The sequence below is a fragment of the Micropterus dolomieu genome, linkage group LG21, assembly GCF_021292245.1.
Source record: "Micropterus dolomieu isolate WLL.071019.BEF.003 ecotype Adirondacks linkage group LG21, ASM2129224v1, whole genome shotgun sequence".
Classification (NCBI taxonomy): domain Eukaryota; kingdom Metazoa; phylum Chordata; class Actinopteri; order Centrarchiformes; family Centrarchidae; genus Micropterus; species Micropterus dolomieu.
In genome coordinates this window covers 26,036,289-26,056,787 of record NC_060170.1, presented here as the reverse complement: position 1 = coordinate 26,056,787, position 20,499 = coordinate 26,036,289, and the positions used below count along the sequence as shown (strand labels likewise).

Below are 20,499 nucleotides of genomic sequence, written 5' to 3'. Positions count from 1 at the left end.
GATGTGGTTTCAAATTAAAGCACTAGAGCATCTGTAGTGAATGTTTACAGGGAGAATCGACCACCACAGTGAGTGTCTGTGGCAATGCAGGGCGCAATGCCTCCTAAGGGGTATTAATTGAGATGCTGCAGGAATAAATGGGATGGGGCACAGTGTGTGTTTGATAGCGTAAAGAATATTTTGGCAAATTCCAGTCTGGGCATGTTTTGGGGGCCCTTTGAGAAGGCGTAGTGAGAGCATCTGTGAGAAAAACGAGGAAAGAGAGAATGTTGTGTGTGTGTTGAGGTGTCTGCATAAATGAGAGAGAGCCCCGCTGACCCCAAGTTGGAGTGTTCTGGCTACACAATTAAATGGTGTTGAAGCATGAGAATGAATAATCAATCTTCTTTATTATCACTGATGTGAAAATTATAATACTGGTGAAAATAGCTAAGAAGGTTAGATTATTTCCTTATTCTCACAAAAGCCTATAATAGAATTGTGTGTGTGTACTTGGATCATATTTTGGGAAAAAGAGTAAAAAAGAGTATGCCTACATGCTTGCAAAAAATGATGATTCTGTGTCACTGAAATATGTCATGAAGTATTAAACACTCAGACATACCTCAATTTGCATAAGAAAACATAAGAAGCAGAAATCATCATTGTATCAAATCATGATGGGAGGACGAGGGAGGAAAATGTTTAAATTTGACAAAGGGAGTGGTTTTCCAGTCAAAGTGGGTGTAATTTTGGGATTAGGATTCACTGTATGCTGGTTAGGGGACATGTATATGATGTGAAGGTTAATCACAGGCTGCAGTTTTATAATGCTAGTCGTCACAGCACTGCAGTGCAATCAGCACTGTGAGAAAATAAGTGGGTCACAATGCGAGACCTTGATTAAAATCGCGGTGATTATAGTGCAGCTTTAGCTTGATTTTGTGGGTTTCCCAACATCTGTCCTCGCAAGAAGGATCCCATATGAATGAAAATAGACACACAATGAAATGAAGTATATGCACGCTGCAGAAATGCTTCATGGGTGCACACATGACCATGCTCCCACTTCATAACGCACACATATGCATTATCCACAAAAAAAAGCCTTCAGCATACTGTGCGTCCTATGGATTATTTGTCCATTTTTGACACACCACACACAGAACACGTATATTGTAGGCATTGTTTCTTACTGAATCACTTTCCTAATTATTTCTCGCTATTATTGAGATATTGAAAAACAGCATTAAATGGAAAATTATATTGTAACACAGACACTAAAGATCGCTGTCTGTCTTGCTAATTATAACCAGCTTTACTGACAACAAGGAAAAAATTCCCAGAGAAATGTTTTCTTTTCACACAAGATGCATGATGGTGAGACTATGAGCAAAAAGTAACACTACACAGTTAACAAGTCATGCCAAAAAGCATATACAGACACATAAGTACATATTAAAAGACAAAATAAAAAACACACAAATACAAAAACACATAAATTACACTTATCGAAGTAAAATATGTGATATCTGCTTTCATATAGGGCACAATATTCAATATCATGAATTTTTTATTCAGTGATAGGGTGCAAAAGCAGAATAACTGCATGATCAATGCAGTTTCTCCTTTTAATCTCCTGTTCCTGCCAAGTTCACTGGGAGCGAAATAGACTCATGTGAGGGAAACAATGCTCATGCCATTTAACAGCAACGTGAAATCAATATATATTCTGAAATGGGAGTAAAAAACATCATTGTAAACTAGTTATTGACGTGTTAAAGTAATTTACACTTGCTAGTACAAGACAGATCGTGGCAATATTTATTTAGCTGGCAAGCTGGCAGTGGGAAAACGATACGGCAGCTGCAGCTATCACCAGATGCTGGTGTTACAATGTCCGTCCATCAAACCGTCCCCCTCTACCCCCCCTCTTCCTACTCTACACCCTCCTTCTTCACTTTCCCAAATGGCTGGCTCCCTTTTCGCTGCAACCTGACAGTCTTAAAACAACTGTATAATTAGAGCTACATCTGTCACACAGGTTTATTCTGGCTTTCAGTACGGGAGTCACAGGCTGTGGGAGACACTTAAGGACACAACACCAGAGCAACGGGAGCCATGGACAACAACACTTGGGCCCACAAACACTTTTTGTTCACTTATGTAAATGTTGGAAATGAGGATTTTAAAATAGCAATGAAAAATAGTTAAGTTTTAGTTAAATTAATGTGTTTTACACAAAATGTGCTGCACATATAATTGTACAGCAGAGAGAAACACCTAATGGCGCCCCATCAGAAAACATGTGAACAATGCAACCTGTGTTAACCAGCTCAAAAAAAGAAGGGAAAAAAAGGAAATATGCAGCTATATGGTGAGCTATCCCACGATCAGCTGCTGCAATTAGGGAGCACAATGTAAAATGTCACAGCGGATCTGTATCATCGGCAGCCCTGTCACAGGAAAAGGCCAGGAGCAGTGGAGGAGAGGAGAAGCACAGAGTACAGCAAATCCCGTCGGCCAAGCCTGTTTCAGTAACGTGAAAGGGAAGATCGTGTAACGTCATGGCAGGACAACTCTGGGAGTCTAGTTCTAGATGCTGTCATGTCACCCTGCTTCTATTAGGGAGGGAGAGAAACAGAAAAATATATGATTAACTGGCAATATGCATTAGTCTTCTGCGGGTTGATGAAATGCAAGAGGTGCACATAAGTGTGTATCTATAAGGTGTGCATTATTCAGAAAAAAAGTTCATGAAGTATGGACAAATGTTTGAATGTAAGTTGGGGATAAGCACGCACATATTCATAAATAAAATAATGCATAATTTGTGGCAAAAACTATGAAACAATAAAGCTTATTCAGATTACGTATATCACTGTATACACTCATTTTTAAGTAAAGGATCAGAATAAAATGTATACAGATGGAATCACACAAAATGAAGTATGATCTAAATTGAACCACATAAAACAGTTTTACTCTACTTTCCTGACTGAATTGCTTTTACGCTCCCATTTTCCATCTATATTAGGAAAATAATGGTGACGAAAGATGCCTTTTAATTTTCAGCTCAGCATCATTTTTGACATGTGTAACTGATGAATCTCCACAGGATATAATAAATCATTTGCAGATTTCCTCCCGTTTTTGATCAAGTTGAGATGACCAGACTTCTGCCCAGACTCATTACATTTGGGGAGCAGATTGAAAGCACGCCTAGGCATGCACTCTGTTATTGTCATTATACACCCTGCTCAAGCTTCTGAGCAACTGTAGAATTATCACCTCTGCACAAACACACACAGACTTACACTAGCAGAGTTCTGTGTTAACACAGAAATACATGAGCAGTTTGTTTGAGGGAAAAAGGAATTGATTAGAAATTATGATCTCTACACTGTCAAAAATATGAAATTGCAGGACAGTTGATGGTATTTAGGGACAGAATGGGGAACATTTGAAAGATTGTGCTGCCTTGCTGACAAGAGGGATCATAGCATAATGTAAGCTCCCTCTAGTGGCTTTAGAGTAGATTGCACAACAAAGAGTGGTGGTCATGGTAGGAGAAGAGTCCTTCCCTTTTTTGTAATGCTGAAAATAAAATCATATTCAAAAGCTGGATATCTCAGATTCAACTAACAAGAGAGGTTTCTTTTGTAAAGCTATAAATTATCCATTTTGACCTGGTCAAATATGTAAATGTGTATAAAAAGCAGAACAGGAGCGTGTGAAAATATTTTTTTTGTGAATCAAAGTTAGCAACGGAGGCTTGTGTAACCACACGATGTGTGTGTTTATGTGTTGTGCAGGGACAGCTGCCTGATGAAGGAGACAGTGAAGGTTCACTCACAGTACCACAGAAACCCCCCAGCTGGGCTTGCCACTAAGGAACGGAGATGCCCAGGGAGAAAGATAAAGAGAAGGAGATGTGGAGAGAGTTTGAAAGAGGGAGCAAAAGAAAGAGAGAGGAAAAGAGGAAGTATCTGAGAAAGAGGGAAAGTGGAGTGTGTCTGTGTATTCACATTTTGCCACAAGCTCTTCAGAGGCTACGTCTTGCCTACAACACATCTGGGAATGAGAGTGAAAGTTGAAGAGTTCCTCGTGCTCTTCTCTCTTCTCAATCCCCCCAAACCCATTTTGCTGATTCCTTTTTTTTTTCTTGCTTCTTTCCTTTCAGCCCTGATCTCACTCTCCTCCCTTAGCCTTTTTGCACACAAAACTTGGTAGCTTTTGTCCAGCTGACCTCTCCTTGACATCAATTTAAGTACTTTGGTGTTAAGTTTGGTCTGAAATACAACATTGCACCCTTTTTTAATCATGCCCATTTGTGTCATTAGTCTGATTTATTAGATTTACTTTAAAAGCGAGAATGACAGCCACAAAAATAACACCAAACAAAACTAAACTAGGACAGTGTCTAACAGTGGTGTGAGCCATTTAGAAATCACCTGCACCAGCTGTTTAAATATGAGACTGCTGGTGCAAGAGACATCAGCAGATCTAGTTTTTTTCCATAAACACAGCAGAATGTTCAGAGTGAATACTGATATGGAGCACTGTGATTCCTCTGAAGAGGCGTCGGCAGGTTAAGAGGATACCTTTTTTCTCTCTCTTTATTTCTACTGTTTTAGTCACGGATGTGTCTTCTTTCCAATTTCACTTTTTTCCCCCTCTATCTTCCTTTCTTGCCAAGGTTTATCCCTGAGGTGTCCTCTGGGGCTACCTACTGGATAAGCCATTTGAAATGCATTTTCTAAAGAACCTTCCGTTCCATTTTTTAACTGCTGCTATCTCTCAAAATGTCCTTAAGAAAAAGTGTGAGAGAAAGATCGCTAGCAAATGTTTTAAAGTACTCTTGCTGCTGTACTTTTATGTGTAGTTTTCCCATACAGAAAGAAGCCAGAGTTTCCCAGCAGCAGTGTGATACAGACTTCTGGGACTGTGATCTGTGCTGGTGGGTACTGCAGAATGTGACCTGTTCTGAGAGAAACCTCCACTGTGCCAACATTGTGCAGCTCAACAGGGGCAGATGGAAAGAGCAAGCACATCAGGCAGAGTAGGAATCTGGGTGAGATTGTCCACTGGTAAGGCTTGCTAAAGTTTCTCCTTAGCCTCGCAGAGGGCAACACAACACAACCCTACCATGTCTGTTGTTTACATATTAAGTAATGTAGTTCTTGCCCAGTATATTTAAAAATCTGAAAGGGCAATCTATGGACCTAAAGCCACAATCAGTCACTTCCCATAAAGTGCATTACTGTGCCACATCATGGACTGCAGTCTGCTCTGTCAACCAATTACGACAATTACAGCCAGAAACCCCTGTGGTGTTTTGATAAGACCTTCCACAATTTCTTCCAATGAAGCAATTTGTTCCAGTATTTGTTTACAGAGAGAGGCTGTGACTCGCAGCAAAAATAATATTTTTATCTCTATTTGCCATCAGAGAAGAGTGAATCCACCACCGGCTAATCTTAACCTGGCTTTCTCATTGAGGTTTAATCTGGTCATGGCAACTTAGCATCTAGTATGGAAAGTGTGTGTGTGTGTGATTATGTGTGTGCGCTCTGTGAGTGTGCGCATATCTGTGTTTGCATTTGAGGAGAGTACGGAAGAGAGAGATAGACAAGCCAGTCATTCTTCTCCTGTCCCCCCCTCTCCCCATCCATGTCAAGAACCAATCACGTGTGAAAACTTGCCTTAACTTCCCTTGCCTGTGTGACTACAGCGTCTGAGAGAGTTTGACAGATCTGTACGCCACAGAGGCGTCTCCCCGCCATTTGGCATGCCATGCGCGTCTGGTGCGCTGGAGACTGCCTGTCAAACGCCTGTGAGTCGGTGGCGCAGCCAGGGACCCTACGGAGCGCCAGATGGGCCATTAAGGTAGTATTAATGTAGATGCCATCGCTTTTCTCCTCTGACTGGGACATGCTCTCTCGAACTGCGAGCAGCTGCTGCCATTTACTAGGACAGCTTCCTGCTAACTTTGGCCAACTGGCATCACCACTGACTGGCTCTCAATGTAATGATACACTTTTTCTTCCTACTATACCTGTGACTTTTCTCTTTCTTTTCCCCCTGCCCTCCCTTTCCAGAGGTTTTAACAGGATATAGCTGATAACTTCCAGCATTCCCTGCCGCCAAAGTGTTACACAGACGCATACAAGCAGTGATTCCCGCACATGCACACACATAAAACACAGCACTCTAATAGGAGTATAGAAACTGGATCCATCTGTACACCCACTCTTAAGCTCATAATCAAGGCATGATATTCAGTAGTGTACGGTTATTTCTGTTTATGCCCTACTGAGTGCTAATATCATGCTTTAATTGAGAGAAAATTGGCTGTTGGCAAGAAACAGAAAAGAAGGTTACCAAAACCCCAACCATGGATAAGTGTTGCAATCAGTAATATTCTATTTAGTTAAGTAGCCTAAAATGGGATGTTTTGAGATCATTATTCAAATCACATTGACAAAATCCTATTATGAGAATTAGTTTTCCAGAAGGAAATGTACAGAATTATTGATGTGTAATAAATGTGCTTTCAGCATTACATACACTAGGGGCATATTAGGAAACAGTGGGGCATGTGATTCAAACGGAAACAAGGTCACAAACACCATATTCTCTTATTCACACTGAGAAAATAATGCATGTTTCAAGTGCAAACTTTGCATAACATGTACTGGTAAAAAGAACAGCAAATAATGAAGAACCCCTACAGTTAGTAACAGAGTGCAGCAGAAGTCATCAGAAGTGAACTATTTCAACAGTGTGGCCCTAAACAAGTCAGAAGAGGGGGTGAGTAGTCACAAAGACGGGTCTGTCCTGGTACTTTTGAAAAGACGCAGGATCTCCAGAGGCGCAGGTTAGCCTTCCTACACAGCTGAGACTACCTCCCTCTGTTCCCTCTCTTCCCTGTCTCTCACTTGCCTTGCCTCTCATTTTTCAGCAGAGCCCAAGCATCCTTTGAGGTACCCCTAGGGGAGATAGGTATAGTAGTTTAGGTCGCTGTACACCCACACTGAGTTCCCACATACTGCATAGCTTGTAACAGCAGTGTAACAATAGACAAGTGACAGAAGTGTATACTATTGAGCGACTTTATTGTCTGCCAGCCTCTCACTTACTTTCTCCATCTCTCTCAGTCTCTCTCCTTCTCTCTCAGCAGCATCAGTCTGAAGTGAGATGTGGGGGAGGGCCATCTAAGTCTCAAGAGGGAGCTCAGATGAGGCCTACAGGGTTGGCATCACTGGTGGTCAGTGTTGAAATCAAACGCACTGTCACCGAAGCGCAGCGAACACTTATGCTCCCGCACAGCCGTTAGTGTACTTGTAGTATCAAACTGACACTTTCTCCCTTGGCTGCTCCTGACAAGGAATTTCCTCGTCGAAAAATTAGCTGTACCTTGCCAAGAGCACAGCGGCAATTTGTACAGTTGTGAATAGATTTGATTCTGAGTAGATGAGATAAACGCTTATTGTGTTGAATAACAATATGCAGGACCAGAGGGTACAAATGCATGGCACTCATACAGTATGAGCTATGATAAAAATTTTACATTATCCTTTATTGCTGACCTTTCACTGCCAAATGAATTTTGAAACAGCTGTCTGTCAACTCAGCCTGATTTGAAAGTAATTTCTAGAACCTCTTCGAAAAAGTCACTAATCAACCTCTTCCGACAATGCAAACCAATTTCTTCATAGCTGATTGAGAACAGCAATTGCTATTTTTGGTACTTGGACTCAATGAATAGGACCAGCTTTCTATCTGGGTATCTACATATTGAAAAGAGGAAAACTGGCACTAATCAGCGTGTCTCCCAAGTAACCAATGCAGCAGAGAGAACCACATACGTTTTTGTCTGTGTGCCTGACAGCCCGACAGTCAAGATTAAGAAGCAGAAGTAAACTTGAGGATGAGGAAACAGGGTCTGTATATCAATGTAAGATGGCGTAGGGATCCATTTCCCATAGCTTTATCCAGGAAATCCAACCTGCGATGAACAGGATCAATTCCTTTATTTACAAGGTGCATGTTATTGCTTTGCCATGCAAATGCTTTCAAAAGCACAGTAATGCCATCCCGCTATTGTGGGGGAATGATCACTGCACCAGGACAAGCAAGCCAGGCTTTGATGGGTGCAGAATAACGGTGTTACAGAGCTAAGCAATGTGTGTGTGGGTGTGCTGCAAATAGGTTATTTTGGATGTTTTTTTTAGAAGAAAGGAGGCATTACTGAGGCCTATTGGTGCACCGAGGTATACTTCCAACCAAGGCGATTAACATGAAAGGAAATATCTAACGTTATTTTCCACTGCTGTGAAGAGAGAAGCAGAGAAAAGCCGGTAATCACATTATTATTTGTGTCGGAGATCAAGATCAATCAGGGTTAAAGCGTGTCACAATGTTTAACAATAACAATGGATGGTTGCTTGTGTAGGAGATACACACAACAAAACTGGATGTGTGATACCAGGTTTGGGGGGGGGGGGGCTAACAAAGACTATATTTCTATCTTTTGTGTTTCTCTTGGATCAGAGTTGTGTTTTACATTATACCTGCATTCCGATTCCATAAACTCAGATACATCAAATATAGTCACACCCACCAAGGATAATGTAGTAATGTTTAACAATTTTAAATGTGACTAGCAGTTCTTAATAACTTGCAGAAAGAAAAGGAGGCGGCACTGTTGGGGAAAAAAAAGGCAGAAAAGGCTTCACTACCCTCGGACGCCAGTGCTGGAAACAAGGCAGCACGGGGAGAAACTCAAATACAAACTATATTAGCAGACACAGAGTAGAGAAAACATTCAGTAGCAAAAAGAGTGACACTTATTTTAAAGTATGTACACAATGCCTTGAAAATGAATGAACAGCAGAAGAGAGACAGAAATGAAATCACATTTACCAAGCATGAACAAAAACATTACGGCTTTTATGATCCCTCTAACACAAAGGTACCATTGTGTTCCTGCAGAAAGGGTTGACTGCTAAGATTCAGTCACACAATGTATCGAACTGGTGAGCATGCGAGTGGTGAGAGGAAGATTCAAACTTAATGAGTGCTTTGGCAGCTTGTGTGGAAAAGGCAGGGAGGCAGGCAGTGATTAACGGAACACTTCAGAGTACAAGGCACAGCGGTGCTCAAAGAAAACAGTGATGATCTCCACTTAATCGCGGAGAAGCCCGGAGCATCTGCCGCCAGAGCAGGGCAGCGGCACCGGCGAGCTCCCGCTCCGCTAGGCTGTCATCTCCAGAGAGCTGTGGCCATATGCTCGGCTCTGCCGCAAACTCACAGGAAGTTAATTTTCTGACAAAACACAGGGATAAATATGACATTCAAACAAGTTGTGCTCAGCCAGGCTGAACACGGATGCCGTGCCAAGCTCAAGCTGCACATGTGTCACACTTAGGAACAGAGTTTATTTTCATGTTCCCACGGTCGCTTTTTGCCTAGCTTTGTAAAAATACAGAGAATGGGTGGTACATTTTCAGCAAGGAGGACTGTTAACCTACTTAGAGACTGAGCTATGTTATGTACACAGAGAAAAAATTCATATACACAAAAACAAACCTTTGGTATATGATACGGTCTTGATACCACCAAAGCTACTGCAGTAACATAGCCAGTGACTACTAATTCTTAACAAAATGTTGACATTGGAGAACTAAAGTGGGACTGTCCTATCTGCATACAAACACGTCCCTCAAAACCCTGAGAAAATGACAATGTCATTGTCCTAATGAGGGGAGAGACCGAGGGCAGAGACATGAGAGGGGGGGAAAAAAATAAGATTAACTTTCATTTCTGTTCATAGACATACAGCTCCTCACAGTGTGCCATTAAAATAATGTCAATCAAACCATTAAATGGGAGCTCTGTCTAACCTTGTCTTTTGCAGGTGAAATGCCGTAGCGGGCCTGAACAATGGGCTCACAGGTGTGAGCAGAATCCCAACACCTTATCACTGGGCCTCTAAAGAACAGAATATAGTGTTTCTCAGATCTCAGTGGGCTACTACCACTCCATTTCAAGCATTAAAGAGAGCCCTTAGGGGTGAAGCTGGCAGTTCCAACCTACAGATTCTTTACAACAATAGCCAGTATCGTATTGTACAGAGTCTAGGGATAACTGGAGGTGGAGCAGCTTTTCTGGACCTACTGAAAAAACGCACACAGGGAGGCAACAGGGATGAAAGAAGATGGAGGTTGGTGGTATACAAGAGAAAGGGCCAGATTTGAGCTTCTACTTGGGGCAATCAGAGGCCACTGGTATGACTAGGATGAGAGGAAAGGGTGACTCTGGGATACACATACCATCAGGTCCCATTCTCTGCCACACCTGCCAGATTTCCCCCCCTTCAGTATCAATTGCTTTTGCAGAAAGAAGTGAGGGCTGGGTTCAGTCATGCAGATTCCGGTGGCCTTTATCAGGGAGGAGAGGTGAGAGCTTTGGCCCTTGGGCCTCCATAGTTCTGCCAGGTGGCTGGATACTGTCTGCCCCCCACCCCCCAACCAGTGTGAGGCCAGTCTCATTTAAATTTTAAGGCTTCTCTTCTGCGAATTTGTCTTATGTTACTGCTCGAACAATGCCAGGGGAACAACAGATAACGTAACAAGAAAACTATTAAACTAACTATAGTATAACTATAAAAAACAACAACTTAACACTTGACTGTGATAGTGAGGCAAAAAAGTATTACATGCTGTTGGAGTAAACTATCTGTTGATAACACCTACAGATAGGCAACTTTAATCTAAAAGCAACAGAGACAATTCATATATTGACTGACTAAGCTGACTGATGAAACTGATGAAAACAGGTAATGATATTTGGGCCGAGTAAGAGAGTGGACTGAAATACTTTGCCACATAGTGTTTTTTTAATCCATCCATTATAATATGTAGGTGTAAAAAACTGAAAGACTTAATGTATAACAATGCACTAATGTAACTGCAAGAGACTGGGGAAATCTTTCAGAAATATAATATATCTAGTACACACGCACACAAAAGCACATACCCATATATCAAGTGCTGAGTGGCAATCATTCACCTAGACACTGTCACATTGCGGTAAATGGGCTTATTTTGCATGACAAGGAAGAGGGAGCGATGGGCTGCAGCAAGCAAAAGAGGGACTGAGGGACTGAATCAAATGATATGAGTAGGCAAAATTAAGCTCCAATGCAAGTGGAACACTTCACAAGAGAGCCAATTTCAATTCCACAGCACTTAATTTAGGATTTGTATGGTTCAGCAGCATGCTACTGTATGGTGAGCCATGTAAGGACAGAGATAGAGAGAGACAACCAGCAAAGAGCCATTCAGGCCCTTGAGATATCCATCACACAGGCCTGCCTCTATCAGCCCCTCTCTCACACAACAATGAATTAAAAACTAATAATATCCTGTAGAGATGATGTCGATGTTTTAAGGGGACATTACAAAATCACATTGGTTTTAATGAGTGCACATTTTTGTGAGTTATTTGTGTGTCATGCTTATACTGAATATGAATAATGTTGACCTAAACTCAAAGCATTTTATATATTCAGGAGTTCAATAGTCAATATTAAATACATGATGTATTTAATATTGACTTGGTCACAACTGTAGACGCACTACAATCCTCGTACCTGGTGCTCTTTGAAGTCAGCTCTCTGGAAGTCATAGCCAAGCTGGGCGTAAAAGTTGTTCCCAAAACTGTAGGCCTGACCAGTTTCAGTCCATATGAAGGAGTGTCTGCTTCCACAGGCCACACCAACTATATTGACGACATCCACATCTGCGTCACTTCCTTTAAAGTTCGGTTCCTGCGGTAACTTGACCTCGACTGGCTGGTCCTTTACTGACCTCTCTCCATCACCGAGCCTAGAAAAAGCAGACAGAAAATACAGTTTGACATTTTCTTCTCGATCATGCAAAAGATATACCAAGGTTTGAGGGGAAGGTTTAAGAGAAAACTGTCTCTTGTTTAGCTTGAAGAGAATTTAACATCAATTGGATTATTTTTGTGGGATTACCTAATTTAACAAGTAACAAGTCATTTTAATATAATAATAATATAAGATTGGTATGTATCACTGTTTAGTGTACACCCCGAGAAGGAATACTGTGGTCTCTTTCTGATATTTTCTCTATACAGACAAGAGTCATATATGGTGTGTCTCTAACAGGCATATTTCAGTGAGGTCAGGTTTACGTTCCTAGGGAAGAAATAATAACTGAACCTAACTCAATTTGTAGCTGTACAAATGACTTCACGTAGGCCTTGGCTGAGAGTTGTGTTTCTGTCTCCATGTCCCTAGTGTGAGTGAACAAAGAACATCCAAGACCCCTTTTCAAGATGAGCTGGTCAAACGCAGCCCCAGCACCCCTGTGACCTGTGAGCTCCCAGCAGCTTCAAACAGAGCTCTGCTGTTTGCTTCTTGATAAAATGCTCTTCTTTGTATTTGTTTCCCTGAGCCAGCGTCATAACCTGCAATGCCCCGGCCATATCTGCTAGTTTGCGGCATGTCTGGGAAAAATAACAAACAGTCTTCTCCATTATTTCCACAAACGGGGAACGAAAGGTCCTCGCCCGCCATCCCCACGAGAGCCTGTATTGATTACAACAATGCTTCAACTCAAGACAAGACCACTCTGGGGTCACAGCTATTTCCATCAGAAAGTTTGCCAGTTTAAATTTACACAGCTCCCTCGTACTCTTCTCCTCTCTCGCCTCCAGTGAGACACACAGGAGAGCTGAGGAGTTTTCAGATATCAGAGTGCCAGTTGTGTAACGGAGATGCTCACCCTTTGCTCTGCAAGTGGGTGTTGTGGAGCTCCAACTATAGGCTACTCCAACTATAAGCTCCCCACAAGAGAGCCTTGACCTGCTTAGAGGGGTCAAAGCATCATGGGAGAAGAGAGAGGGAGAGAATGAGACAGACAGAGGGATGGAGAGCAAGAGAAGAAGAATAAGGGACAATGGGAGATGATGAGTGTGAGAAGTGATGCCGTTGTTTCTTTTATGTATTTCTCTGAGGTCTGCTGTGCTGCTGTTTGAGTACTTGAGGGCCACTGAATCATTGCAGCCCAAAGGCCCTTAGATGTCATTACAGCCAGTCTGGCTCCTGGCTGGAGAAGTTTTAACAAGGAAGCTCATCAGGAGGAAAACAACTTATGTTTGTGTATAACTATGTCTGTCTGTCTGTTTGTCAGAGTGTCTATCTTCACGTTAATATCCCACTCTACAGCAGAAGAAAATGAGGCAATTGAATGACCATTGGGCAGAAGAAAACTAACCAAGTGTAGCTGAACTTTTATGGACACCCGAGTAGTCCCCTAAAGTATCACTACACCTTCTTATCCTTTGACACACTGTCAAAGTGAGGGCAATGAAAGTCTGGAGGGCTATAATAATAAAAAATGACGTAATACACACTGTTCACATGCTCATTTAGATCTTTTTACTTGTGAAATTCACTTACTGTCCACTGGTGCCATTTCCCCACGCAAAGATCTTGTTGTCCACTGTGGAAAAAAGGAATACAACGTTAGCATAAGACACAATGCGGTAAAATACTTTGTTTAGTATGGACTATCTTTGAGACAGTCTTTGAAAGATGTGGGGTTATTGTTGTGAAAATAGTATAAAGTAGTCATCTTCAAAAGCTGTAGGTGTTTCACAGTAACAGCTTAGGTAGGGCGTTTTTGCTTTTGTCCTCAAGTGTAGAGTGAGCGGTGCTGTGTCAGTGGGTGGACCCTTCCCCACTGTGTGAAGTTTGATTAATACAGCCTCGACAGAGAGTTCAGAGACTGGGGCCACCTCTCACACACCCTGCTGTAAAATAATGAGCCTTCAGCGAGAAGGAATAATATACATGGGAGGGAAGAGGCACTTCCTTAGTCTGAGTCCAAGCTGAATATATTCAAATGAAATGAGGAGAGGAGGCCATCCTAACTGATTAGACATGTCGCAAAGAGAGGGAGAAGCCTATATATTTCTCCTTCTATGTACATGTATTCAACTGTCACCTCTCTGCTCTAACAATTCAACATGGCACTGATCCATTTGCATATAGTTACTATAAATACCTGGACCTCTACCTGTTCCTGCAGTGATTCCAGTCATGTTGGAACACAGACAAGCCTTATTGGTCTTATGGGAACTCAAACACCACAGGGGTAACAGCCAATAGCAGCAGACTTTACTCATCAAGCAGCCGAGCACTCATACATTATAGAGTAGGCTATTTGATTTACCTAAGCTTGTCAAGAGAGAAAAATTATCAGGCAAATGTGGGGTAATAAATTGTAATCCCTGCTGCATATGTTTGACTCGCGACCCTTGGCATTTTAAGGGTTGGGTTGTATGAAAGAGTTGTAGCAAAATGTTCGAAAGGAAGTAACATGAAAGGTGAAATACCACTTGGAAACTTGAGGAAAATGTGCAAAACAGGTCACTGACCTTTGTGAGAAGTACTGCATGTTTTGAGGAATGTATACCACGTGTTGCTGTTATCACAAGAACAAGAATGCAACCCTTACTGTTACACAAGATGTTCGTAGTACATGCTCATACCATAAATTATATACTATTCACTAACGTTGGCAGTCCTATTTTTTGGCAGTATACAATATATTAATGTTCTTTTGAGGTCAGTTAACTTTAAACCTTGAAATCCATCTGCAAAATTCATGTCTGAAATCAGAGAGCGGGTAAAAAAAATTTTTAAAAGGCTTTTGTGGGCCGCTACTATAGCCGTTACAGTCACTTTATTCCAGCTGTGAGCTCCTCCATTAACATATAAATGCAGTAATGTCCCCAAAAAAACATTCCCAAAAAAAAATATTTTGTCATATGTCTTTATTTCTTTACTTTTAACAACTTTTTTAGTATGAAGATGCTACATATTTTTCAGAATATAGTGTGCAATTAAGACACAGGCATTGCTGCTAAAAATCTTGTGTAGGTCACTATTTATGCAATTGGTATATCCCTGTGTGTATAGATGTGGTACTCTAGTTTTTAATTGTTTTTAATACCATGCCGAAATGGAACACTATTTTGGCTCTGCATATTGTAGCAAAGCAAACATGAACCACTGTACATATAATACGATATAGTCGACTTTCTTTACTACAGAACAAGACTAGGCAATAAACACAAGAGGCTGTAACTTCAGCTTGAGCACCAGAAAGAAACAGCACTTTTAATATGTGGGTATGTTATGAGCTTTTAAGTGTTCCTGGAGAAATGCATATGGTAATAATTCACATGAAATTATATCCTTGAGCTCAGTTCAGAACATACAGCTCACAGCGCTGACCACACTCATTATTGACTACTGTTAATATCCAGTGTATGTACAGTTGCTCTGGTCACAGGAAAACTAAAAATAACAAAGTAAAATGCTTTAAAAGGATATCCATTAAATGACCATGCTTTAAAATACAGAAGTCCTTAAATACATTAGCAGAGCACGGAGCATTGCTGCAAAAATCATGGCTGACTGTGGGGCTGGAGCTGTTACTGTCATGCACAAAGAAGAGACTACACGAGTCCAGGATTTAAGTTTACTTTTACAAGCATGAGAATCCTCACTGGAATAATGAAATAAAGATGAGAATGAAAATGCAGTGGGAATAAAGACTGCGACTGTTCCAGAGTTTTATTTTCTTGTTTTGTATTTTTTGTTTTCTTCTGTTCTTGTACTTTTTGTTTTCTTGTTTTTGTTTTCTTTTGCTCCTTTAACTCTGGAGAATTGTTATGTGGGAGTATGATAAATAGCGGTGCTTAGAGTGTGTAGAACCAAAACACAAAAATATTGGCAGCCGTAGGTCTGCTTTAATACTCTGCACACATGCACATTATTAACGCTATCTGTGTTAGTCCCAGGCTTTCGGTCAAACAGTACAAAATAATAAACAGCATTTAGAGTTTTACATTTAAAAAAACTCCAGTTGACTGCTGAAAACTTTACTATAGATGGTCAAAGTCTATTAGGTTAGTTTAGCAGCCTTTCTTAAGACTGATTAGCATCCTGACACATTTTAATTGTTTTGTCTAGTCAGGTTCAAACCAAGGCTAAGAATCCAGGTCTTCAAAGTTTATTATTATTGTTACGTGGCCATTAATGTATATTTATCTGAGTATCCAGACACGTCACTTCACTGTGATACCCCCCGCCCCCTTTGTATCTTTAAGTCCTCTGTTATACTCAAAGTGGCAGATGTTTCTACCCCACCCCACTCATCCACCCAGTTCTCTCTCTGCGGCAAGGGCAGCGGCTGGTGCGGGGGCACAGAGGCCGACAGTGGTGCATCAGGCTGACGTACAGAACTGATGGGCAGGGCTGAGAGCTGGCAGTGTGGCAGGCTGAGCGTTCACCCTCCTTTGCCCCCCACTAGCCCCCCGCTAGCCCCTGCTGCTCTGCACCATACCCAGGCACCAGCATCCCAGTGGCTGGTGGCCCATTGCTTTGCTCCCCCATAAAAATAGCCCATCCCATTATTCTTCTGCCTCCCGGGGGCCACAAGGTCTCCAGCATCATTACCAGGACTAAGGATCTGACTCTGCCGCCACCACTTGGCACTCGCCTTCCTCTCCCCTCACTCCTCTAATTATAGGTCAAGCACTCTTTTTGTAAATTATAAAACCTTTGTTCTTATCAAGAAAACAGAAAGAAAAGAAAGATACCGTGGAAGGAAGAGGAGCAAGGAAGAAGAGAAAAAGTAGATGAAGAAAAAGGAGGGAAATGGTGTAAAAATTAGACGAGGAGGAAAATTTTCAATTATAAAACCAAGCTAATTTGGTATGACCAGCGACTGTCATGCATGGTGACGGAGCTCCATTATGCAGTCATTTGAGCTCTTTCAAATTAGTTATGTTAATGTCCTGCGTGTGAATGTAACACTTGGATGGGACAAGATTTCAGCAATTAATTTCTACAGTCAGCGGAGAGACAAGCAAATTTATTTTCCCCCTCTCAGGGAATTGGTGGTGGAGGGAGTAAGGAGGGGAGAGAGCATTCTGGAGCAGGGAACAAGCTAAACACAAGACCTAAATAAAGCCTGAACAATGGGAGCCAATGCCTCCTCATTCATTCAATTGACAATGTTTTGCAGCTTAAACCTGTTTTATTAATTATGTTTGACATTTCCTTAATTAGTTTCATTTACACCAAATCAATCCCTGCTGCTGTACAGCGTCATTTATCATTTTAAAAAATTTGCATAGCCAGTGCTGACTTTTTCTACTTAATTATACATTAAAAGTGTCAGCCGCGCTTGCTGCCTGGCATTATCTGAGGCAGAAAGGTTTGTGGCTGGACGGGGGTGGCATTAATCATCAGGGCGGGCGCGGGCAAGGGGTGCTCCCGGTCGCCAGCGGGAGAGCCGAGCGGGGCTTCTCATTTTCCAAGCTTGATGCTTCCGGGGCCGTGGTGACCTCAATGACCTACGGCGAGAGGCAGACAAATCAACGACCTCCAGCCCCAAAAACAACTACAGCTTGTTTATAAACCATGGTGAGAGGAGGGAGGGAGGGAGGTGGAGTAACCAGGAAAAGAAGAAGCTGGAAGATGTGTAGTCAAGCCAAAAAACACAAGTTGAGCAGCATATATACAAGTATTAGAGGAATGGGTTAGATCACAGAATCCTTTCCAGACATGTGACATCACTAAATGCAAGTTTTTCCAGCATGTTCAAGTAATGTTTTTCAGAAAAACTAGTACAGGGAACCAGCTTTTCAAACATATGGTTTCATGAAATGATACCATCTTTTGTTGTTGCAAGTCACAAATCAGTAGTAATGGCCATATGTATTGCGCTATTATTCCAATAGCAACTCATTTGACTGAGTCAACTAACTGAGTATGGCTATTACTTTCCCTTTGGAAAGTGTGTGAACACATAGCAAACTGACAGCTCAAACACCTGGCAAGCTCACTCCCAAGTAAATCTTCTGAGTGTTCAGGTGAACATGGCTTTACAAATCACCCATTCAGGAACCAAGACAGAAATTGGCAGGTAGGCAGAGCCGTGATGTCAGGAGTGAAAATTACTCTGAAATGTGGAGCACAGTCAGAGGCTGAGTGAGTGAGCCTCTGAATGGTGAAAGCTATGGGTGTCTCTGTGTACTGTGTTCACATGGGAAATCAAATAAGTGTATTTTGGAGGTGAGTCAACACTTTTGTCCTTTAGAAAAAAAAAATGATGTCAATTTAAATTCAGAATGGCCTCAGGTATTGTCACATACAAAGAAAAGTGTAGTGCATATCAGGAGATGGTACCTTCTCATGCACAACTGAATCAACTACTCTCTCTGTGGAAGAATATCAGTATTTACCTTGTAAGAGTTCTTATACTTCAATTGATCTTTTAAAAGGAAGTCTCTCTTTAATTAAATAGATGCCATAAAAGGTGCAGTGATAAAACCAGTCATTCTTAACATGAGCTGTTTGAGCTAGAATCAATGAGAGGGAAACATCCTGAATTCGGAGCTTTAAAAAAAAAAAAAAAAAAAAGAAGAAGAAAAAGTCTGTCCCAAGCCACTGATTTCTCAAAAAGTCCCCTGAATAACCTGTATCAAGATGTACAGAAGAGGCTGTAGCCATGGGTTTGCTTGCAACGTCCTTCAAGGGCAACATAAAAGACAGGCGGGCAACAAAGAAGCTGATGAAGTGGCTAATGCCCTGGCATGCCCCAACAGGAGCAGCAGGGGGTCAGCCAGAGGCGGCTACATGTGCACGCCTCACTGCCTCGTCTGGACCCAGCTGAAGTACTAACTATCCTTCCAGGGTCATTAGATTAAGAAATGCAAAACCAGGAGCAATACCTGTAATTGCAACAGGCCAGATCAATATTGGAAAAGGGAGAAAAAAAGGGGGGGGTGGGGGGTGGGGGGTGGTTACTCTTGCCAAGAGACAGGGGAATGCTTAAGAATTCATTCCTAAATTGTTGGCAATGGAAAGTCTGAGTATCAAACATTATTATTCTAAAAAAGTTCCTAATCAGCATATTAATGGCGGCACATTGACTGCAGAAGTTTCTATTATTTCAAAGTAAAGTAGTTGAAATAAGCCACTGACTCTTTTCACTCATAAAAATATTATAATTCATATAAGTGATCACTCTAAAAACTAGAACTTTCCTCTCTCTACAGCTCCCCCCAAACATCACTATCAATTCCCAGACCAAAAGTACCCCTTTAAATGCAAAACATTTTCACTATCAAGGATTATGCTTTCTTTTAGGATATATGAAAAACCCTTTGTGAAAATATGATGATGAATTCATGGGCCTAAAACTCTGGAGTAGTTTTTACATCGGCGAAAAACGGAGGGAAGGGAGGAGAAAAATCACCTATTTGGATGGCATACATTACCATTACTCTTGTATTGTGTCTCCACTTTTCATAATGACGCGGATAAGTGTCCTGCTCCGAATGCGTATCCACTGACAATGGAGGCAGACATTACTTGGTTAAAAGCTCAGGGTCCTGTGGGTAAAGAGGCCCAGAGAATAAAGAGTATCCGTCATGGCTAACGAGCTATAAAGATAGCACATTGCCTTTATAAATCACTAGATCTTGCTGTTTATTTAAATTCATTGGTGCCTCATTATAACTGAGCTATGCACCTTTAGGTCTGAGTTGATTAGGAGTGCCATAGCTCAAAATGGCTTTTAATTCAGTGAAACGCAGCTCTGACCTTGGTGCCGTAACCCTGACTAAAACACGCAGCGACTCCCACATTAATAATGATGCTACCTTTACTGGGCCGCGGAGCCGCGCCGCTGCTACTTAAAATATGTATTATTAGTTACCAGCGACGGCACATTTATCACACCAAATTACCCTTCGGTGTAAAACTGCTTAATTCTGGGTCCCTGTACCCCTCTGCACTATTACCTGCTCTTTAGAAAGGCCTGGAATTAAATGTAAGGATGAAATGTCAGGGTAATGGGGAAGAGGATGCGGGTCGATGGGATGCACACTTGATCATTCCCTAGTGGCCTTCTCCACATCAAGACGATATTCTGAATATGTATTCCTCATAAAGGAACTTCCAATGCACCTTGCTTTGTAGACCTTTAAAGATGTAAATGAAGGGTACTTCTTTGAAATATATTTTACACTGTTCATTAAAAGTACATGCAAAACATTATCCACTCCATGTGAGCTTGAATGAGAACTTTATACTCTAGGTATCAAGATTTCATCAAACATGTATCTCATAAATTGAAACTTTGGATGAGCTGTAAACTTTTATTAACTACGGCAATTTATTAGTCCAACAGTTCTGGGAGTTGGGTGCACATAAAGTAGATAAACATCGCATTTATGCGCACATAAACAAACACGCCGCCCTATCAACCTCCAGCCTATTGCAGTTGGAGAATGGAAACCGGCCTGCAGCCACTAAATACTTGTCATTGTTCATCCCGTGTGTGCCCACCAGAGACTTATTACTTTGACCAATCGGCTAAATGATTAGATCAATTAGGTACT

General features: G+C 41.5%; 1 protein-coding gene across 3 annotated transcripts in view; it reads right to left on the bottom strand.

The window, feature by feature from the left end:
- LOC123960804 (probable E3 ubiquitin-protein ligase HERC2) overlaps positions 1-20,499 on the bottom strand; it is a 313,987-nt gene that overhangs the window by 241,525 nt on the left and 51,963 nt on the right. For all 3 annotated transcript variants that reach the window (XM_046035766.1, XM_046035765.1, XM_046035764.1), the window contains 2 exons: positions 13,475-13,517; positions 11,639-11,873 (listed from right to left, as the gene is read on the bottom strand). In XM_046035766.1, coding sequence (XP_045891722.1) covers positions 11,639-11,873; positions 13,475-13,517 — 278 coding nt within the window. The remainder of the gene's footprint in view (positions 1-11,638; positions 11,874-13,474; positions 13,518-20,499) is intronic.